This window comes from Scyliorhinus torazame, chromosome 14 (genome assembly GCF_047496885.1).
Source record: "Scyliorhinus torazame isolate Kashiwa2021f chromosome 14, sScyTor2.1, whole genome shotgun sequence".
In the NCBI taxonomy this organism is placed as follows: domain Eukaryota; kingdom Metazoa; phylum Chordata; class Chondrichthyes; order Carcharhiniformes; family Scyliorhinidae; genus Scyliorhinus; species Scyliorhinus torazame.
Window position 1 is genome coordinate 221,575,618 of NC_092720.1, and position 23,093 is coordinate 221,598,710.

Sequence of the window (23,093 nt, forward strand, 5' to 3'; positions counted from 1 at the left end):
CCTCCCCCTCCCCCACCCAGTGACCCAGTGTGAGGGGCCTTCCCCTCCCCCACCCAGTGACCCAGTGTGTGGGGCCTCCCTCCCCCCACCCAGTGACACAGTGTGTGGGGCCTTCCCTCCCCCACCCAGTGAGCCAGTGTGTGGGGCCTCCCCCTCCCAGTGACCCAGTGTGTGGGGCCATCCCCTCCCCCACCCAGTGACACAGTGTGTGGGGCCTTCCCCTCCCCCACCCAGTGACACAGTGTGTGGGGCCTTCCCCTCTCCCACCCAGTGACCCAGTGTGTGGGGCCTTCCCCTCCCCCACCCTGTGACCTAGTGTGTGGGGCCTTCCCTCCCCCACCCAGTGAGCCAGTGTGTGGAGCCTTCCCCTCCCCCGCCCTGTGACCCAGTGTGTGGGGCCTTCCCCTCCCAGTGACCCAGTGTGTGGGGCCTTCCCCTCCCAGTGACCCAGTGTGTGGGGCCTTCCCTCCCCCACCAAGTGACCCAGTGTGTGGGGCCTTCCCTCCCCCACCCAGTGGCCCAGTGTGTGGGGCGTCCCCCTCCCAGTGACCCAGTGTGTGGGGCCTTCCCTCCCCCACCAAGTGACCCAGTGTGTGGGGCCTTCCCTCCCCCACCCAGTGTGTGGGGTGTCCCCCTCCCCCACCCAGTGGCCCAGTGTGTGGGGTGTCCCCCTCTCCCACACAGTGATCCAGTGTGTGGGACATTCCCCTCCCCACCCAGTGACCCAGTGTGTGGGACCTCCCCCTCCCATTGACCCAGTGTGTGGGGCCACCCCCTCCCATTGACCCAGTGTGTGGGGCCTCCCCCTCCCCACCCAGTGTGTGGGACCTTCCCCTCCCATTGACCCAGTGTGTGGGACCTTCCCCTCCACCACCCAGTGACCCAGTGTGTGGGACCTTCCCCTCCACCACCCAGTGACCCAGTGTGTGGGGCCTCCCCACCCAGTGTGTGGGACCTTCCCCTCCCCCACCCAGTGACCCAGTGTGTGGGGCCTCCCCCTCCCCACCCAGTGTGTGGGACCTTCCCCCTCCCCACCCAGTGACCCAGTGTGTGGGGCCTCCCCCTCCCCACCCAGTGTGTGGGACCTTCCCCTCCCCCACCCAGTGACCCAGTGTGTGGGGCCTCCCCCTCCCCACCCAGTGTGTGGGACCTTCCCCTCCCCCACCCGCTGACCCAGTGTGTGGGGCCTTCCCCTCCCCCACCCTGTGACCCAGTGTGTGGTGCCTCCCCCTCCCCCACCCAGTGACCCAGTGTGTGGGGCCTCCCCCTCCCCCACCTACAGGAAACAGTCTTTATTTGGATGAAGGGATAGAACCCTCATCCTCCTGGATTGTTACTGTCCGCGGACAGATTTTCAGAGGTTCTGGGTTTTTGCCCCCAGCAGTGAGTTCTGGATTGAAATAAGGATAGAGTTTCTCAGTGAATGTCCCAGTGAAAGTGTAGATATGGGACTTGTTATCTGAGTTATAAAAGGAAACCTTCCCTCCCTCATAATCCAGACAGACTCGAATCTTTCTCGGCTTCACTCTCAGATCTAAGAGTTTTGATGGTTTCTCACAAGCCGAGTATTTATTCCCCTGTCTCAGAATCAATGTCCAGAATCCGTTATCTGGATTCAGGGTGAATTCCCCCTTCCTGTTTACGGATTCCTTGGCCACACCCACAGTCCACTCAGTCTGGTTTCCCACCTCCACCTCCCAGGAATGTTTTCCTGATGTGAATCCCTCTGATCCCAGGACAACAGCATAGTGAACAAATCTCTCCGGATTGTCGGGAAGCTGCTCCCATTTCTCAGTGTCTCTCACGGTGCTCAGGTCCTCAGACAGGAGAAGGACAGGATGGGCTGTATTCGGGTCGAAGGTGACTGGAGCTGGGGACAGATGGACACGGATAAAATGTTCGTCCCTCTCACTGTAACTTTCACAGCCGGTCAGTGATTGGCAAAATCAGCCAGGAACCAGAATTAGGAATTCATCCCCCGGGGAAGAGTTTAAACAGAGCACAGGGGGAACCGGAAGTCACGGGAAACGGGGGAAGGTTTTACCCGGAGACCACACCCTGCAGTGAGGCTGAGGAAACCCCGTGACAGAGAGAGTGAGAGTGACAGACAGAAAAGGAGAGATGGAGAGAGTGGGGTAAAGCGAAAGAAAATGTGAGGGACAGCAAGGTAAGAGAGAGCGAGCGGGAGCAAAGGAGAGAGAGAGGGAAACAAGACACAGCGGGAGAGTGAGGTACAGAGGGAGAGCGAGAGAGAGTGAGGGCAAGGGGGAAAGCTAGGAGAGCGAGGGTAGAGAGTGAGGGACCGAACGAGAGAAAGATCGAGGGAGAGTGAGGAAGAGCAAAAATGAGGAAGAGAGCGAAAGGAGAGCATGAGGGAGAGTGGGATCGAGGGAGAGAGCAAGAGTGAGAGAGAGGGTGAGGAAGAGAGCGAGATAAAGGGAGCAAACACATGGGAGACTGGGGGAGAGTGCAAAAGAGAGGGAAAGAACGAGGGAGAGAGTGAGATCGAGGGTGAGAGTGAGATCAAGGAAAAGAGCAAGAGCGAGGAAGAAAGCAAGAGGGAGAGAGCGAGAGTGAGGACAGAGCATGAAGGAGCGAGGGAGAGCCACAGGGAGGGAGTGCTAGGGGAGAGGGATTGAGAGTGAAGGGGAACGAGAGCGAGTTGGAGGAATGGTGATCAAGGGAGAGCGAGAATGAGGGGAGAGTGAGAGGGAATGTGCCAAACTGAGGGAACGAGCGAGGGCGAAGGAGAGCCAAGGGGTGGGAGTGCAAGGGAGCGGGAGTGTGAGAAGGGGGAGAGCGAGAATGAAGGAGAATGAGAACGAGGGAGAGCTAGCAGCAGGGAAAGCAAGGTGCCTGGAGAACGAGGGAGCGGGAGAACGAAGGGGAGGGAGAGTGAGAGGGTGGAAGAATGAGGGGTCGGAAGAACGGGGTGAGGGGCAGGGAGGGTGTGTGAGAGCGAGAGGTAGGGAGAGTGAGCAGGAAGGCGGGTGCGGAGGAGGGAGGGTGAGGGAGAGAGAAGGGAGGAGAGCGCGGGGGGAGTGATAGCGAGGGGGACAGAGAGAGTGAGGGGTGAGAGTGAGGAGGAAGGGGGAAACCATTACAGACTCAAAATGGAAATCTCGACCTGAAAGCCTCGATTGAAGAAAGCTGTGCTAGAAACAGCCATCTGTAACAAAGTCTCTTTCGTTTTACTTTCAGCATTATTTTTACACCCATCTTCCCCCCTCTGTGTTTGTCTGTCTTGTGTGAGAGAGTGTGTCAGTGAGAGAGTGTGTGTGTGAGAGAGTGTGTGTGTGAGAGAGTGTGTGTGTGAGAGAGTGTGTGTGTGAGAGAGTGTGTGTGTGAGAGAGTGTGTGTGTGAGAGAGTGTGTGTGTGAGAGAGTGTGTGTGTGAGAGAGTGTGTGTGTGAGAGAGTGTGTGTGTGAGAGAGTGTGTGTGTGAGAGAGTGTGTGTGTGAGAGAGTGTGTGTGTGAGAGAGTGTGTGTGTGAGAGAGTGTGTGTGTGAGAGAGTGTGTGTGTGTGTGAGAGAGTGTGTGTGTGTGAGAGAGAGTGTGTGTGTGTGAGAGAGAGTGTGTGTGTGTGTGAGAGAGTGTGTGTGTGTGTGAGAGAGTGTGTGTGTGTGTGAGAGAGTGTGTGTGTGTGTGAGAGAGTGTGTGTGTGTGTGAGAGAGTGTGTGTGTGTGTGTGAGAGAGTGTGTGTGTGTGAGAGTGTGTGTGTGAGTAGGGGGGATGGGTTAGGAATTAGTCAACCTTTTGTATTTGCTGCATATTTAACTATAGTTAGTGTCAATAATAAAATTAATTGTTTTTAAATTTACAAACCTGGTGAGTGTAATTATTGGGTGGTGAAGGGCCAAAGACTTTGGGTGTTTTTCTCTGAATTATTTATTAATTTAAATTGTGTTGTTATTCTGGGTCAAGTGGGGCTGAATTGACGGCGCACTCGCCCAGGGGGTCGTAACAATAGCTGATCTGACAATTCTGTATTTTAACAGAAAACTGGCTGAAGTAAAATCTAATCTGTTACAAATACAATTCTGTATTTAATATAAAGAGACCGGTCCCTTCTACTAATAACCGAGAGAGCTGTTTAATAGCTGGAGTCAGGAAGCTCACACCCACCTGTATTAATCACCGTCAGCATCTTTTTCCACACTCTGTACTGCAGTGAGCCAATGTACTTCCCCACATTTATTAACGGGTAAACCTCCTGTGGCTCTGGGAGAGTTCGCTTCAGTCTGAAACAGGAGATAAAGGTCAGTGTTGGATCATTCCAGGCTGGGCGAGAAATAGGTTAGAAATTAAAATCAAATCAGGGGATGAATTTTACCTTTCCTGTAAATCCGGAAATTTCTGTGGAACAAGAACAATTATTACTGTTTGTGTCTGGAGAATATTTTATCACAAAAAGTAAAGTTACAGACTGGATTCCACAGGAAAGTACATTTTAAATAGAGAAAGTTATTGGCCTGCCTCTTGCCCTCCTCACTGGACTGTGGGTTACTCCACAATATTACAAATGACTCGATCTTACTGCACAACACAACTCACAGAGTTACAATCCAATTATAAAATCCTCATCAATGTCCAATTACTGGAATTAATTTATTAACACTCACTTGGTGGAACAGAACATATTGCTGAAAATATAGACACGTTCCTGATGGAAAATGACCAGATGAATGGGAATTTCATTGTCATGAAGTACAGGTTATTAAACAGACAGGGTCAATTATATATATGTTGTAAATGTTGAGCAGTCCACAGAGAGAAAAATGTCTGGTTTGTGGACAATTCTGGATTGTGGACAATTCCGGTTTGGGGACAATTCCGGTTTGTGGATAATTCCGGTTTGGGGACAATTCCGGGTTTGGGATAGCTGGGTTTGGGGGGCTGTACCTGTCCAATAGAAATCACCTAGAAACTGGGGTAAATCTGCAATGTTAGTTTAACCTTCAGTCTTGGGACTCATCAAACTTGTGTTTGAATCTTTGTCTGCAGTGATACTACAGACAGAGTGTCAGACCACTCTGTGTAAGCTGAAGCAGACAGAATGAATTCGAATGTCAGCTCCACTTGCTGTGAGTCACACTGAGCTCAATGAGCAACCAGCTGAGTGGGAACTCCATTGTCAGAAGCAGCGGCTTTCCGCTGAGGTCTTAAACCCAGCTCTCTTCTGTCTGCTCAGGTGAAGGTAAAAGATCCCAAGACTATATTCCAAGAAGAGCACAGGAGTTCTCTCAGTGTCCTGGTCAACATTTATCCCTCACCCAACACTGTTCAAATAGATACATCAGCATCTCAATACACAGCAGAGAATTCACTAAAGTAAATACTCAGGGGTTCACTGAACTTCCTGGGAAATGCTGAAAATCAAATTGATCTTAATTTAAATGTTTTCAGTGTGGAGACTCTCCCCTCTCACTCTCTGAACATTGAACTATTTAACTGCTGGGAGGAAGCTTCACCTATCTGTGTATCTGACCCTGTGGAGAGCTCTCTCCTGGACAGAATCATTCCAGTTCTAGCCGGGGAGGAGCCAAGCATTGGAAACATGGTCCTGCCTGGCTGGATCCTGGACTGTAGTTCCCAGTCTCAGACCAACAACTGGAAATGTCCACTCGGGGGAGAATGGTCTGACCATTCGGAGGGTTCCTCACTCTGGATGAAGCTGATTTTCTTCATTGTTTAATTTGATGAAACTATCCCTCTATAATATTACAGTAAACAAGCTCCAGATTTAGTCATTTCCGTGTTAAAGAGCCGTCAGTGATCCTGGGTGTGAGACAGAGGAAACCAAATGTGACAGGTGATTGGGTTGTTTTGGTCGGTGAGTTTTATATTCTAAATTTTGATGACACAACCTGCTCATTCTTCAAGACGGTGAAGGAGAGAAAAATAAATAAACAGTTACCGTTAAAAACTTGATGTTGTCCTGTTCCCTCAGCTCTTGTTCAATCTCCTGAACAGTGACTGAAAGCAATGAGATTTCCTCCGTTATCTTCTCAATCCACTCCTTCATCTCCTGACTCTTTTTCTCTTTCTCCAGATTCAGATCTTCCAACTCAATCCTCTCTTCCTCACGGAGAAACTGGTGAAGTTTTTCAAATTGGGCTTTAATCTGTTTCTCTGTCTTTACACTTTGGTCCTTTGGGAAATATCAGTGAGGTTGAAAATTAATGAGGATTTTTAAAAGGTTGTTCAGCCTGAACAGTTCTGTTCAGATCAGAATATTCCAGAAAAAAACATTCCCAATCTAGTTAGTTCCCAAACTGGATAATTTATTAAGATGAAGACATGACTTTGATACAGAAAACTATTCCCTCATGCAGTGAAATCTAGTTAATTGATTAGATATAATAGATAATCGATTCGCAGATGATAATTTATTCAGGAGAGGGAGCTCTAACTGAGGATCGAGTTACTGATTTCTCTATTTGGTTTACTGGTGATTATCTTGGATTTGAAACCCCAGGTTTTGGACTCTCTGTCCAGTAGAAACATTCTCTGTATCTACACTATCAAACCCTGAAATAATTATAAAGAACTCAGCTGACCTCACAGCTTCTCTATTCCACAGTCAGTTTAAGCTTTCCTGATAGGTTTAACCTCTTAGTTAAGACCATAAGAAATAGGAACAGGGGAATAGGCCATTCGGCCCCTCGAGTCTGCTCCGCCATTCAATAGGATCGTGGCTGATCCGACATTCTTCATGTCCACTTTCCTGCCCTTTCCCGGTATCCCTGATCAGCAATCTATCTGCCTCAGCCTTAAATATGCACAAGGACTCTGCCCCCACAGCTCTCTGTGGTAAGGCGTTCCAAAGACCCACAACCCTCAGAGAAGGAATTCCTCCTCATCTCAGTCTGAAATTGGCTCCCCTTTATTCTGAAACTGTGCTCTCTGGTCCTAGACTCTCCCATGAGGGAAACGTCCTCTCAGCATTCACCCTGTCAGCCCCTTAACAATCCAATATGTTTCAATGAGATCATCTCTCATTCTTCTGAATTCCAATGAGTAGAGTCCCAATTTGTTTCACCTTTTCTCATTAGACAATCCCTCCATACCGGGGAATCATCCTGGTGAACCTTCACTGAACCGCCTCTTGTTAGTGGGAGAGGATCTCAAATAAATCACTCAATGCCCATGGCTCCTCCCAATCCTCGCATCAAACTGTTTATTTCGCCGGCGGGGAGATGACGTCTGTTAAAGTCCCAGACCACCTCTCCGCCGAACAAAGGAAAACATCCATTCTTATACATTTTCAAAACAGCTACACAGCTCATTTCGGCTGGACCTTGTCCAATAATATTGGTTGTAGATTACATACATTAGTTATATATACAATTAAATTTGACATGACGTAAAGTGGGTTGGCCCCTTACCAGCCCCTGACTTCATGAAGAAGCCACTCATACTAACTGTTAAAGTTAACTTCCCTGTCTGCACCTGGACACCTTGGGCTGGCGAGGATACATAATGCTCTTTGTCCTGTGGAGCTGTTATCACTCGCTGGTGAAGTACTCCCATTTTTCCCATGTCTGTTTCAATCATTCTTGTCTCCCTGACTAACTCTGCTGTCTGGAATTGAATGATGTTACTTATACCAGTTTGCAACTGAACCCAGGCGAATGGTTGTTCTGGAATGTGGGTAGTTCAGCTAAAAGCCATTTTGTGTCTTTAGTATTGTTAGCTCAGCAAACCGCCATTTTGTGTCCTTTCTGATATTAGTAATTTTTAGTTTACAAAATCACATGCATTGTTTAGACACTATCTATTCCTACAAATTGCCTCTTATACACGCATCTGAGCCAATGGGTACCTTTTGTCTAAAAACCTTCTTTCTAAATCTGACTTCAACAGCCTCCATTGAAATAATACCTTTCCTTAAATAAGGGACCAAAACTGCTCCCAGTGCTCCAGATGTGTTCTCACCAATACCTTATACAGTTGCAGCAAGACTTCCCGACTCTTATCCTCCAACCCCCTTGGAATGCGGGCCAACATTCCATTCACCTTCCTGATTACCTGCTGTACCTGTCTGCGAGCTTTCTGTGTTTCGTGTACAAGATCCCCAAGTCCCTCTGTGTCACAGCTTTCTGCAGCTTTTCTCCATTTAAATAATACTCTGCTCTTTTGTTCTCCTTTCCAAAATGAACAACTTCACATTTTCCCACATGACACCCCGAGTGCCAACTATTTTCCCACATACTTAACCGATCAAAATCTCTTTGCAAATGGCCTGTGTCCCTCTCGCCATTTGCCTTTCCATCTATTTTGTTTTTTTTTGCAAATTTGGCTACAAGACATTCACTTCCTCCCTCGGTGTCATTACTACATATTGTAAACAATTGCGGTCCCAGAACTGATCCATGTGGAACCCCACTGTTTACAAACTGAAAAAGAATCCCTCATCCCATTCGCTGTTTCCTTCCTTCACCCCCAATCCACCCTCCCCATTTCTCTCCTTCACTGACAATCCCCTCCTCCTCCCATTTCCCTCATTCCCCCCCCCCCCCCCCCCCTTGTCCACCCTCCAAGGATCTGTGAAATATCACCTCAGGGTGATGGGCCTGTGTCGGCACTGTCGGCGAGTGGGTCACGATACAAGGCAGCAGAGTGATGATCCCTCGCTGTGAGGTTAGCTCTGGTGCTCCTCAGTTTATGCAAAAGTCTGATTCTGTCTGTCTGCTGACAGGACCCTCACACCCATCCTCTGAACAGGGTCTGCATCGGGGGCTTTTGATCTTGGATCACTGTGCCCGAGGGGGGCAGAGATGGTGGAAGCGGAGGGTAACAGGGGATGGGGGTGCGGGCAGCCTGCTGTAAATATTAACGTGACAGATTTACCACCTTATTCCCAATGCTTTGTGCATTCAGATAAGTTCTGGAACCATCCTTGTGATTTCTTTTACACCTCCTCCACTGTCTCTTTATAATTCTTATCATCGAGACCAGAATTCTGCCAGAATACAGAACAAAATAAGATCAGAAATACCTGAATGTGAATGAATGTTTTCTCATAATCACGTTTTACAGTGTTACATTCCTCCTCCTTGTCCTGGACTGGCTTCAGTGAGGTTCGCAGTTCCTCCTGAACAAAAACATAATTTGTACATTTTTCTGAATTAGAAACCCCAAATTAAATCTCATTCTGTTATTCACAGTGTGAGGTAGATGTTCAGTTCACAGTCTGTGTAAAACTGCTGTTCAGGATACTGGCTTAGACATTGTGAAATAAACTTTGAAAAGTTTCTCAATCCTAACTATGGTTCATTATTCCTCTGAAATCTGTGACCCACAAATCATGGAAAAGCTGGTCTGACTCCATGAAAATTGTGGGAGACGAGGAGATCCCTACCCTGGAATGGAGCTGCCCAGGTTTGGAGTGCCGAGTGAGGGCTCACTACTGTAGCCACGTAAAATGGCTGCGTTCCGATTAATCTGGCCAAAACCCAGTTTGAAATGGCTAACCCGAAAGACTGCTGGGAAAAGCAGCTAAGAAGACACAAGCAGGCAGCTGCAGACAGTATTGCATATTCGGCTCTGAGAAGTTAGCCCAGATCGATACTCAGGGCTATCAACAGCCCATCAACCCAGGTATTTGCAGTTACATTCAGGACTGTTTGCAGCCCATCTATCCAGACATCTCCAGTTTAATCGGCTATCCCCGGGAACAATTGCAACATATTAGCAATTGAATACCGGGCCAGACCTGTCGGCGCCTGCAGTGGCTGAAACAAAGACAGGTGAGCGATCACCCCCCGATCGAGGAATCGCCTCACCATTGGACACATCGACCCCAGGGATTGGGGACAAATCCAATCACTTGGGACTCAGGGTCAAGGGCCGCCCCAAGAGGCGGGAAGCCCCGGGACCCTATAAAGTGAGGGGCCAAGTTCAGATTGCTCTCTCTCCCTTCTTCTCCTGCTCGAGACCTTCGCAAGAACATCAACCAGAAACTGTAAGTTTGAATCCAGCGATCGCTACCCGATAAAGACTCCTAGCCATCGACCCGTATCAGCCTTTTTGAATCCCGCGGGCCAGATCCGATTGGATAAGCCTTTCGTTTCCCTGACCTGGTGGGCCCTGCCTAAAGTTAAGTATTGGCCAGTAGTGGTAGGTTTCTATATAGATAGTAGGATTATTGTGTAAGCATTACTTGTTGTATATAATAAATGACCGTTGATTTCAATCTTACTAAGTGGTGTGCTGACTTATTAATCATAACTCTAGCTTGAACCATGTGGCGGTATCAGAAAGATACCTGGCGACTCGTGAGCAAAGATGACAGAATTAGAGCTAATAAAACTAAGGCTAATAAGAGTAACATAATTGGCGACTCCGCCGGGACCCGACAAAGAAGTGGAAAACCACTCCGGGAGAACCCCAACAATTTGAATAGAATCCAATCGGAAACAAAAACAAAAAAAAACCACAAGTGTTCAAGCGGTTCTGGTTAATAATTCACAATTCGGAAGTGTGTGTATGCATGCGTAACTAACAGGGTTATAAGGTAAAACTGATAGATTTTGTTGCGTCAAAACTGTCAGAAGTCTGTATTTTCGGAAATTAGCGCAAGCCGTACCCGCATCTACGACACCACCTTAGCCCCCTGTTCCAAATTTGAACGTAACGAGCAGATAAGAGAGATGGCCATGCAGGCAATGCAACGCCTCATGAACCCCGAGGAATTTGCGGTCGCAGCGACCAGCAGCAGTAGAGTGGGACAGTGTCCCATTTGGGAAGTGGAAATTCGCAAATTTCTGCAGGGCAAAGGATGGCCCGTGTGGAGCGGTTTCTGTAATAATGGCGACTCAGGTCCCGGAGGTATAGGGCATACTTGGTGGGAGAACATGAGTGAAATCCATAAGAAAAGCTTAGCGAAAGCGCGCAAGCCGATGGCAATCGTGTCCTGCATGGCACAATTGCGAGGCACAGAGGAGGTCGTCAGGACGCTCCGAAAAGAAATAGAGGGCATACATCGTATGAATAAAATCGATGTATGCGAGATGGAAAAGGAAAACCTGGAATTGAAAAGGCAGTTAGAAGCCAAGGACGAAGAGGTGGCTGATGCCAAACGGGGTCACCAGTCTTGTCTGGCGCATTTAAGCAGTTTTCAATCCCAGTATGAGAAGGCTTATCAGGACACGCAGCGTGCCATCCTGGTTAAGAAAGAGACGGAGAAGCAGGTGGAGACACTACAGAAGCAATGTAGTGATCTCAAGGCAGCCTTGAGAGTGCTCCACGCTGCAACCACGGAACAAAGGCAGAGTACCTTAGACCATGCAAAGTGCCGAAAGCAAATTGCAGACCTGCAAGCAATGCTTTCTGTCCAAAAGGGATTCCAAGACACCTTTGGGGAAAGTTTAGACCAGGAAGACGGCCCTGATTGGGAAGAACTGCAAGAGACAGCGCAGAGATGTGTTCAGGGAGCATGTGCGCAGGGAAAGCCCCAAAGGAGGAGAGCACCCCCACACAACAGTTAATACAGGCTCCCATGAACCCTGTAACAACCCACCGCACCGCCACAGCAGACGAGGCGTAAGTCTTACATTCCACCCCCCTCACAGTGACCCAATTACGGGACGCGTGTGCTAAAATCGCAACGTTCCTTCCCGCTTCAGACCCACACCATTTCTTTGCCACCGTCAAACACCAGGCGACCATGTACGGCCTGGATGAGAAAGAGCAGGTAAAGCTCACGGTCCTCAGCTTAGACCCATCGGTCGCAGCAGCCCTTCCCGACCCACAGAATGTAGGAGGAGGCACCCTTGCAGAAATGCATGCCGCGATCCTGGGTGCGATCGGGTACAACCGGGGCGACCCCGTAGACGGTCTAAATAAGCGCAGACAGAAAAAGTCTGAACACCCCACAGCGTTCGCAGGACGCTTGTGGATTCACTTTGAAGCCGTTTTCGGAAATGTAGACCGTGCCCATTTGTCCGCAGACAATATGGCCAAATGGACCCGCACCCTTGTCGCCCATGCCACGGAAGCAGGACAGAATGCCTGTAGTAATTATGACCCCTCGGAGGAGGCTCATAATGAGAAGTGGATGGTCAAAAGATTGTCCCGCGTTTGGGAACAAGCGGCTCACGGTAAACCCGCAGCTAGAACCCCTGAGGAAAACCAAGCCGCCGCAGACGTGCAGGCAGTAAGAACCACTCTCCACAACCCCGCCTGGGTAAACGAGGGAAAGAGCAGCCCCCAAGCAAAACCGCAAGAATGCTACAATTGCGGACAGTAGGGACATTTTGCCAAAGAATGCAATGGCCCTAAAAAGCCACAGAGAGCCCAACAGACAGGCACTATCAATAAGAAAAAGGCAGAACCCATACATAGCGTTAGCGCCCAGTCCAATCAGACAGACTTGACCGGAACGGACTGACGGTGTACAGGCTCCCCCAGCTGGGTCTGCGATACCCTTTGGGATAGGTCAGGACGACCCATAGTCGCAGCAAAGGTTAGGGGACAGCCGATCGAGCTTCTCTGGGACACAGGAGGGTCCCGCACAACCTTAAATTCCTCCACCCTTGGTGAGGACACGTGGCCCACCACAGCCACTATCACCCTCAGCAGTTTCACAGGCCACTCACAACATGGACATATCACAACCCCTGTACCCATCCAAATCGGCACCATTAATACAAAACACCCCATAGTGTTAGTCGACCTGCCCCCAACAGCAGAGCACATTTTGGGAATAGACTTCATGAATTCTCACCACCTCTCTTTCGATCCAATCAACCAGTGTGTCTGGAAGATGGCGAAATCCGCTATAGCCCCCGCAACACTCAATATAGGGGATTATATGAACACAATTAGCGCAGTAGGCGAGTTTTGGTTCAACCCCACCACACTCAGCACGGACCGACAGGTTAGGGCAGTCCTGCAAAAGAACAGGGCAGCATTCGCGACCCACAAACACGACTGTGGACGGATGACCGGTTCCGTACAAATAACAGGACCGGACCCAAGACCCCAAAAACAGTACGGATTTCCCCTAGAAGCAGAGGGAGAAATCCTAAAGGTCATAGAAAGCTTATTAGACCAGGGCGTCCTGAGATCGGTAGCCTCAACTAATAATGCCCCGATTTGGCCAGTAAGGAAACCCGACGGATCATGGTGCTCGACCATTGATTATCGGGAACTCAATAAAGTCACCCCCGCAGCAGCCCCCACCGTAGCAACAAGTCCCGAGACCTTGCTCAAACAGGGACTCCATGCCCGATATTTCACGGTTTTGGACGTCAGTAATGGGTTCTGGTCCATTCCATTGGCAAAGGCGTGCCAGTACAAATTTGCCTTCACCTTTAAAGCACAGCAGTACACGTGGACATGCCTGCCTCAAGGCTTCCACAACTCCCCCTCCATTTTCCACCGACAGCTGGCAAATGGACGAGCGAAATTTTCTCGCCCCGAATGTCTGGTACAGTATGTAGACGATCTACTACTGCAGACAGACACGAAGGAAGAACACATTGAGCTTCTGTCCGAACTCCTGGAATTACTACATTCCATTGGCTGTAAAGTCAACCCCAAAAAGGCCCAGATATTGGAAGAAAAAGTGGTATATTTGGGTACAATTATCACACACGGCAAACGCGACATCGAGCACAAAAGAATTGACTCGATCGCTAAATTGCCCCTTCCCCAACACGTTTCAGCCCTCCGGTCGTTTTTAGGACTGGTTGGCTACTGCCGAAACCACATTGATGGTTTCGCCAGCAAGGTCCCGTCCCTCTCAGACCTCCTAAAGAAAGGAACCCCCTGGGAATGGCTTCCGCAGCATACGGATGCTGTGGAATCATTAAAACAGGCGCTCATAGCCGTCCCCGCACTACAAGTTACAGACCCGCTTTCCCCTTACGCCATAGAGGTAGCGACCACAGACCGCACCCTTTCAGCCGTGCTCCTGCAGGAACGGCACGACCAGCTAAGACCCGTGGCTTATGCCTCCCGGATTTTAGATGCTGTGGAGCAGGGATTCTCAGCCTGTGAGAGGCACCTGCTCGCAGTTTTCTGGGCAGTCCAGTACTTCTCATACATTACCGGACTGAACCCCATCACCATTTTGACCGAGCACACCCCCACCCAACTTTTACTAGACGGACGACTTAAAGACGGTACCGTCAGCCAAATCCGCGCTGCTAGGTGGACCCTTCTCTTACAAGGACGGGACATCACAGTAAAACGGACAAAGACTCACACATACTTAGCGGACAATCTACAGTACCCCGGAACCCCCCATGAGTGTGAAATCATCTCGCCCCACCATAATACAGGCCCCTTTATCGCTAAAACACCCACCAGAAAACTAGCCACTCCATCTCAGAACCCCCCTCACCCGGACACGTGTGACCCCATTAAGATCTATGTGGATGGATCTTCCACAGTCCTGGATGTGCAACACATAACAGGTTGTGGGATTTATGTGGAGGACGCGCAGGGACGCGCCCACGAGGAAATCGCATTAAAATTACCCGGACACTTAGGCACGCAGGCAGCAGAGCTTGCGGCCATTGCTTACATTGTAGAGCACCCAGATTCCTTCCCCAGCCCAGCAGACATATATTCAGACAGTCTATTCATGTGCAACAGCCTCACTGAATTTCTGCCCCTCTGGGAAACAAGAGGATTTGTTTCCGCGGATGGGAAACCCCTCCCCTCAGCCCCATTACTCCGCCATATTCTGAAAAAAGCCAAATACCGGACCTTTGGCATTATAAAAGTCCGCAGCCACCATCGTTCCTCCCCCCCCCCCGGAAATGTAAAAGCCGATGCACTGGCTAAGGCAGGATCCAGGCATGGGTATTTTTGGAAGCCCCCCGAGAGCGCCCCAGTGAGTGCGCCAGTGAGTGCAGTTCAGGTCGCGCAGATTAGGATCGAAGATCTAGTAGAGGCCCAGAAGCAGGATAGCGCTCTCACTGAAATCGTGAAAGGGAAGTTTCCAGCCTCATACGAGAGGTACAGAAATACAATAACCACACATGACGGTGTGGTGCTAAAGGACACCCTTTATGTAGTTCCTGAGCAGGATAGGAATCAAATGATCTGTTCATTCCATGATGGTCATGGACACCAGGGAATCGAACCCACCGCAGCCCACCTCAAACAGCTTTGTTGGTGGCCTAATCTCAAAGAGGATGTTTCCCATTACATTGAGAATTGCCTCATCTGTGCACAGAACAACCCAGATAGATATGCCAAAAAGGCACATCTCAGCCGTTAACGGCCCCTGGACTAACCTCCAGATCGATTTTATAGGTCCATTGCCCCCTTGCAGGAATGGCTATAAATATGTTCTGGTGGTCATAGACACTTTTACAAAGTGGGTGGAAGCATTTCCAGCCCGCACCAACACCGCGAAAACCACCGCCAAAATCCTAACCCACCACATCTTTACAAGATGGGGACTCCCCCGCAGTATTGAATCGGACCAAGGTTCTCACTTTACGGGACGGGTCATGCAGAATGTCCTCACGATATTTGGCATAATCCAAAAATTTCACATTGCGTACCACCCTCAGTCGAGTGGTATAGTGGAGCGCATGAATCGGACCCTAAAAACCACCCTTCGGAAAATGGTCCAGCAGAATAACACCACTTGGGATTCGGTCCTCCCCTTTGCGCTGATGTTTTTACGTAACACTATTTCCACCTCCACAGGTTACACCCCACACACCCTCATGACCGGACGCCCCATGAAAGGGACAGAGTACTTGTTGGGTTTAGATCTGACCAGCCCTGAAGTTACGGCCCTCACCCATGAGAAAGCCGTTGAACAATTACTCGCAAATATAAAAACGGCTCAGGTAGCAGCCGCTGTTAAACTGGGCACTAAAAGAAAACAGAGCAAGGCCCGTTTTGATAAGGCAGTACATGCAACGGAGTATAATATAGGACAACAAGTGATGTTGTCTGTGTATAACCCCAGCACATTTCTGTCTCCGAAATACTCGGGTCCGTACTCCATTACGGATAAAGTAAGCCCATCGGTATACAAAATCAAATACCAAAATGGTAAGACTGCGTGGTTTCACATAAACCAGCTAAAGGTTTATGGAGCACAGTCAAACCACTCCCACCACGTCATGCTTGACGCAGCAGACTAAACCCCGCCCACAGCTAACGTAACCACACCAACCCCTTCCACGTCCAGTCCAGACATGGACTCGCCCCCCGACTCCACCCACAAACTTTACACTCCGCCCCGGAACGCCCACAGACTGCAGCAGCAGAGACAGCGACTGTGACTCTGACGACAGCCACAGCACGCCTCCCTGCTATCCTGGTCCCACACCCTCCGACTTCGACTGCAGTGATCCCTTCCTCTTCACTTTCTTAAACAACCCACACCACCGACCACCGAACCACACGGACGACCCCGACTTTGTTCCCACCCAACTCGACCCAACTCATTGGCACCGCGACAACTCCTGCAGACTCGTCCGCAACGACAAGAGCGACCCCAACTCACACCACGCAGCCCTTTCCGCCCTAATTCACTCCAGAGTTTGGCACCCGGGAGAAGGTGACGACCTCGGGTCTGACTCCCAAGCCACCAACTCCTTTGCGACCCTGTTCGCAACAGAGAACTTAGGTGTCCACATGATGATTTAAAGGAGACACTTGGTGAAAAGTGTTGTCCTTCCTGATGGAGCCTGCAGGATGTTTTCCGTTGTTTGTATGTTTGTTTAATGTTGTTCGTCCGACATGAGAAATTTTCTCACACGCCCATTCTGCCGAAACCTCTGAGGACTTGCCTCAGAGACCCACGAGACCAGACGCTTGTTCAGAGGAACTAGCTTTTCAGCTGATACTTGTTCGGGTATCAGACGCCCGATCGTAACTGCTCTTCTGATTTGACGGGAGAATCACAGCAGCAACCCCACCATGATGACTACATTTTTGCCCGTTCTTGTCGGTTGCTCAGGCAGTGGAGAAGCGGCGTGAGACCCGCCCTGCCTGGGGACCCCCCCGTTGGTCAAAAACGCTTGGGTAGGGGACATACGGTATTGGTAGCCGTCCTACCCGGGGACTCCATCCAAATCTTACCCGCCACGGCCCAAACGCACCTCATTAGACCTTTTCCTTTCAAAAACAGGTTTATTTATTTAGGCAACCTTTGGATTGCCGCCAAATGCTATTTACATCCTAGAACATTTGGATGATAAACTTAGCACTGGTCCACCATTGGGAAGTGTGCCGTGTCCTAACATTTGTTTCGAAAAAAAATGGGGGAGAAGTCACATATTGTGACCAATTATAAGGGTTTAATTGGCCCCAAGAAGGATAGACACACTAACACACCGGATATTAAACCAAGGTAGTTACAGACACTATGCTTGTTTTACAGAACGCCAGAAGCTCCAGGACCGGAGAAAAACAGAGAACACAGAGAAAGAAAAGAAAGAGGACAACCATGAGGACTTCTTTCATCGTGCTCAACATCTTTTTGGACATTTGGTTGCGCGGGAACGCGGACCCCATTACTCCAAACCTCCCTGCCGTTAATGTTTCACTGCCCCGCAGTACCGAGGGCCCAGTCACCAGCCACGCTGCATTATCCTGGTGTGCCAAGTTCATAACTTGGTACTCCCTGTCGTACGTTATTGAGGCACTGTTAGCATTGGCCATACTCATGGCTGTGCAGTACAGACTATGCGCCTCCGCAAGTGGAAAAGGAGAGCGTACCGCGCTCGAACCCCGGTATATTGGATCCGATCCCCTCTATTCAGTTATGACCAGACCCCAGACCCCCGCGACCTATGAAACCAGAATAATAAAACATGCACTTGCGTTTTTCCTGTCAATAAAAAGAAATGTATGATCCTGAGCTTGACTGCCAAGCCAGGAAAGAATAAATGGAATATTTTGATTGTTGTTGTATGTTTAGAGAGATAGGATTATGCAATGCTTGATGAGTGTTTTAGGTAAAATTAGAGGTTCCAAGTTTTTATTTTTTTAGATACATGCCCCTGCCTGACATAGCGCCCTCAAGAATTGTTTAGGTAAACTTTTGTGCAAAGCTAGGGTCAGAGTAGTGGCCATGTAGGAGGGGTCCCCCCCGGTCAGGGAACGGAAAGGACAAAATTTATGTGATCCTTCACGCTTCGCGTTAGGATCACAAGGAGGGTGTGTAGCCACCTAAAATGGCTGATTCCCTATTAATTTGGCCAAAACCCGATTTAAAATGGCTAACCGAAAAGGCTGATTGGAAAAGCAGCCAACAGGACACAAACGGACAGCTGCAGACAGAATAGAGTATTCAACTCTGGGGAAGTCGGCCCAGATCGATACTCAAGGCCATTAGCAGCACATCAACCCAGACATCTGCAGTTTAATCGGCTATCCCCGGGAACAATTGCAACATATTAGCAATTGAATGCCGGGCCAGACCTGTCGGCGCCTGCAGTGGCTGAAACAAAGACAGGTGAACGACCAACCCCCGATCGAGGAATCGCCCCGTTATTGGATATATCGAACCCAGTGATTGGGAACAAGTCCAATCACTTGAGACTCAGGGCCAAGGGCCGCCCCGAGAGGCGGGATGCCCCGGGACCCTATAAAGTGAGGGGCCAAGTTCAGATCGCTCTCTCTCCCTTCTTCTCCTGCTCGAGACCTTCGCAAGAACATCAACCAGAAACTGTAAGTTTGACTCCGGCGATCGCTACCCGATAAAGACTCCCAGCCATCGACCTGTATCAGCCTTTTTGAATCCCGCGGGCCAGATCCGATTCGATAAGCCTTTTGTTTCCCTGACCTGGTGGGCCCTTCCTAAAGTTAAGTATTGGCCAGTAGTGGTAGGTTTCTATATAGATAGTAGGATTATTGTGTAAGCATTACTTGTAATACATAATAAATGACCGTTGATTTCAATCTTACTAAGTGGTGTGCTGACTTATTAATCATAACTCGAGCTTGAACCACGTGGCGGTATCAGAAAGATACCTGGCGACTCGTGAGCAAAGGTGACAGAATTAGAGCTAATAAAACTAAGGCTAATAAGAGCAACAGAGCCCCCGAGGGGGGAAGCGGTGATGAGGCGGTTCCTGGATGGGTTGGAGTTTCGAACGTGGAGGAGGGTCGGGTGCAGGGCCTGGAGGCCCCGATTGGGTTGCGTGAGGTGATGGATGGCATGGGGGCGATGCAGACTGGGAAGGCCCTGGGTATTGAATATGATAAAGACTGAGGTGTTCCCGATCAATACCAGAGGGCAGGAAACGAGATTGGGGAGCTGCCGTTCGGTGGGGACGAGCTTTAGATACCTCAGTATCCAGGTGGTCCGAGCTGGCCTCAGCTGCATAGACTGAATTTGGCTCGATTGGTGGAGGGGATGAAGGGGGATTTTAGGAGGTGGGATGTTTTGCCATTGTCGTTGGCAGGACGGGTGCAAACAGTTAAAATGACCCTGCTGCCTAGGTGTGTGCTCGTTTTCCATAAACTTCCCATCTTTGTCCCCAAGTCGTTTTTCAGGAAAGGTAATGGATTGATCTCAGAGTTTGTTTGGGTGGGGAAGGCCCCGCGCGTACGGCGGGATTTTCTGGATCGGGTGAGGGCAGGGGTGACTGCCGTTGCCCAATTTAATTAATTATTATTGGGCTGCGAACAGTGGGATGGTGAGGAAATGGGCTGTGGAGGAGAGGTCGGTTAGGGGACGGGTGGAGACGGCATCGTGTAGGGCGACGTGTTTGAGGGCTTTGTTGTTGGCGCCTCTGACGTTCTCGCCGGCCAGGTATTCCGTTAGTCCAGTGGTGGTGTCGGCTCTGAGGGTGTGGGGGCGATGAAGGCAGCACTCGGGGTTGGAGGGCATGTCATTGTGGGCACCTATTTGTGATAACCATAGGTTTGTGCCAGCGAGACTGGATGTGAGGTTCCAGGGTGTGGTGGCAGGCGAGGATTGAATATGTCGGGGACCTGTTTATTCGGGGAAAATTTGCGGGGCTGGAGGAGTTGGAGGAATTGTTTGAGTTGCCTAAGAGTCAAGACTTAGGTTCCTGCAGGTTTGGGATTTTGTGAGGAGAGAGGTGCCGTCTTTCCCGGGGTTGCTGCCTCCGGTGCTGCAAGATAAACCCCTGTCGGGGGCCGAAATAGGGGAGGGGAAGGTTTCGGGTATTTACAAGGAACTGATGGAGTGGGAGGGTGCCCGGGTGGAGGATGGTAAATGCAAGTGAGAGGAGGAGTTGGGAGAGGAGCTGGGGGCTGGGACAGGGGCTGAGTTTTGCGGAGGGTGAATGCGACCTCGTTGTCTGCAAAGTTAAGCCTCACCCAGTTTAAAGTGGTGCATAGGGCCCACATGATGGTGGCGAGGATGAGCAGGTTTTCAGAGGGGGTGGAGGATAGGTGTGGGCGGTGGGTGCAAGGGGGGGGCGTGGGCCGCGAACCATGTCCACATATTCCGGGTATGTCCAAGATTGAGGGGGCTCTGACAGGGGTTCTCGAATGTGATTCTGAGGTTCTGGGGGTGAGGGTGGCCCCGAGTCCGGAGGTGTGGGTGAGCGACCTTTCAGAATTCCTGCGGCTGGAGAAGGTCAGGTTCAATCTGCGGGGGTCGGGAGATGGAAACGGTTCATCGATTTCTTCAAGGAGGATTGAGTGGTCAGCGATGCTGGGGAGGGCTTTCGGGGGAGGGGTAAGGGGGGTTAAAAGGGGGGAAGGCGGGACATGGTGGGGGGTCGGTGTCGGAGTGGCTGGAGGGTTGGGGTTGTTGACTGGGTTGTGATGGTCGTTTGTTGCTCTGCGGTTGTCCTTTTGATATTTTGTATGTTTATACTTTGTTGGAAAGCCTTGAATAAAAATATTTGAAAAAAAACCAAACAGCATTCACCGCACTCGAACAGCCCCTTACCCCAAGGCCTCAAATGGATTGGCAGAGAGAACAGTTCAGATGTTCAAGTCAGCAATGAAGGAACAATCCCACAGACCAGGATGCCTCAAGTTGTCCAACTTCCTTCTCTTGTTTAACACCATCCCCGATGCCTGTCCTGGAGTCACACTGGCGGAGCTACTGATAGGTCGTCACCTCCAGACTCGATTAGATTTTGTTTTGCCCAATTTGTCAGGGAGGGTGGATGCTGGGCCGGCCTCTCGAAACAAGCAGCACCGTTATATAAAAGGAGACGGGTTATTTAAAGTTGGCGACCTGGTCTTCATAAGAAACTTTGCTTCAGGTTCACTGTGGTTACCCAGCGGGATTGTGGTAATGTCTGACAGGACCGACGGGTGTGGAAGCAGATAGACCATGTCGCGAGAGAGAGGCCACAACCCCAGTGGCTGAGCAGGTGGAACCAGCAGCATCGCCAGTGACCCCACAGTGGAACCAGAACCGAGGGAACTGGGGAGTTCCATAAAGGCCCCGCCAAATACCCCTGGAGGTGCTGGAGAGGGGGGGGGGGGCACCCCCGAAGGAATGGTCGAATCCTCGAGGCGAACACCTGCTGTTGACAACAAAACTGCCTCATTGGTGGAGGAGCCTGTTGGGGGGCTGAGGCGGTCCATTAGGCCTAAGAAGTACCCTGACAGATTAACCCTAAGAAAGACTGCTGTGGACTCCCTCCTTTTTTGTCTCAGCCTTTTCTTGTACATATTTAACTGTACATGGCCCATGTTGTAATGAAGTTGCTGAGGGATCTCAGGGGGAGGGATGTGGTAGTACGGCCTCTTTCAGGAACGATCCTCACAATCCACGTGACCAGCTCGGGGTCTATCGTGCGAGAGCGGGCAAATCCCGACCAATGGGGGAAAAGCGCGAGGCCCTGGGAACCGGGGTGTGGGCAGTGTGAACCCAGGAGTCGTAGAGTGTGCCTGTGTATAGTTAACCTTCACCTTGTTATCAATAAACCCCTTCTGGTTAAACAAGAAGCCTCCGCAGCCCTGATAAATATAAGTTGTTGATTAGCTTCTATTAAAGTGGTGTTCAGTCTGAAGTGAAATTCCTTCACTTTCTGTTCCTGGTTTCTGAAGCAGTGACACAAATAATAGTTAATCTAAAGACCGAGTAATTAAATAATAAACATTGAGAGACACTCAAACCCAAATCTATGAATGTTCCCTGTTCAGGATTCCGGTATCTGTTTCTGTATTTTGTTTCAAACAAGATCTCCTCACCTTAAACTCCTCAGCAGCTTCTTCCACTGGCAGGAACTCGTGGTTTTGATGATTTTTTGAAATCTGACAGACCAGACAGATGGGCTGATTGTCAGTTTTGCAGAAAACTTTCAGCTTCTCCTTGTGACGGCTGCATTCCTGCTGAATTTTATCACCTTTATCACTTTTTACAAACATTTCCACCAGGTTGGAGAGGGTGAGGTTTGGTCTCAGGTCTCTGGATGAATTCTCCTTTCTACAGATGGGACAGGAGGTGGTGTCAGCTTTCTCCCAGTACTGGGTTATACAGGATCGACAGAAGCTGTGAACACAGTCGAGTAAGACAGGATTTTTATACAGACCGTGGCAAACAGCACAGGAAAGTTAATCTTCCATCTCGAAGGGCTGGTCACCTTGTTCTGTGCTCCAAGTAAAATGGTGATCAGAGTTCAGTGAAAACCTTTCAGTTTCATTTCTGATTCCAGCAGCAACTTTTTATAAACCACAGCCCAGAAAGGGGCGGAGCAAATGAGTAATATAAATAGACTGCAGATAAACAGGTTTGTTCATTGATATTGTTCAGTGAGTCACCACCCTGACAGGCCTGACTCTGTCTCTGATCCTGTAAAAAGGTAGATGTGATTTTACATTATTCGAATACAGAACAAACAGAACAGTGCATCTGGACAGAGTTAATTATGACTGTTGTCACAGGCAGGAGTGAGTGTTAATTATTGCACAGTCAACAAGACAACAGATTCCTTTCACTGTAAAAAAAATGTTAAAAGTTTAAAAACAAAGACAATGGGTGTTGGATTGGGAAGTGAAGAGGTCACTTTCTAGGTGTTGTGTGGAGGTCACTTTCTAGGTGTTGTGTAGAGGTCACTTTCTAGGTGATGTGTGGAGGTCACTTTCTTGGTGTGTGGGGGTCACATTCTAGGTGTGTAGAGGTCACTTTCTAGGTGTTGTGTAGAGGGCACTTTCTAGGTGTTGTGTAGA

At 49.7% G+C, this 23,093-nt stretch overlaps 1 protein-coding gene across 1 annotated transcript; it reads right to left on the minus strand.

Annotated features, from left to right (window-relative positions):
* Nucleotides 1–1,250: 1,250 nt before the first annotated feature.
* On the minus strand, nucleotides 1,251–22,518 carry LOC140390549 (zinc-binding protein A33-like). The gene is made up of 6 exons (XM_072475725.1): nucleotides 22,116–22,518; nucleotides 9,001–9,096; nucleotides 5,917–6,150; nucleotides 4,333–4,355; nucleotides 4,125–4,240; nucleotides 1,251–1,870 (listed from the first exon to the last, which is right to left on the minus strand). The coding sequence occupies exons 1-6, from the start codon at nucleotides 22,290–22,292 to the stop codon at nucleotides 1,293–1,295; spliced, it is 1,224 nt and encodes a 407-aa protein (XP_072331826.1). The 5' UTR covers nucleotides 22,293–22,518; the 3' UTR covers nucleotides 1,251–1,292.
* Between the last annotated feature and the right edge of the window lie 575 nt (nucleotides 22,519–23,093).

Bases quoted from the DNA above. Each gene is read 5' to 3' on its own strand.
- LOC140390549 (XM_072475725.1), bottom strand. From the start codon at position 22,292: ATGTTTGTAAAAAGTGATAAAGGTGATAAAATTCAGCAGGAATGCAGC. The intron at 9,097-22,115 runs GTGAGGAGATCT...GTTTTTGTTCAG, and splicing joins AAGCTGCTGAGGAGTTTAAG to GAGGAACTGCGAACCTCACT. The intron at 4,241-4,332 runs GTAAAATTCATC...CTCCTGTTTCAG, and splicing joins TTTCCGGATTTACAGGAAAG to ACTGAAGCGAACTCTCCCAG.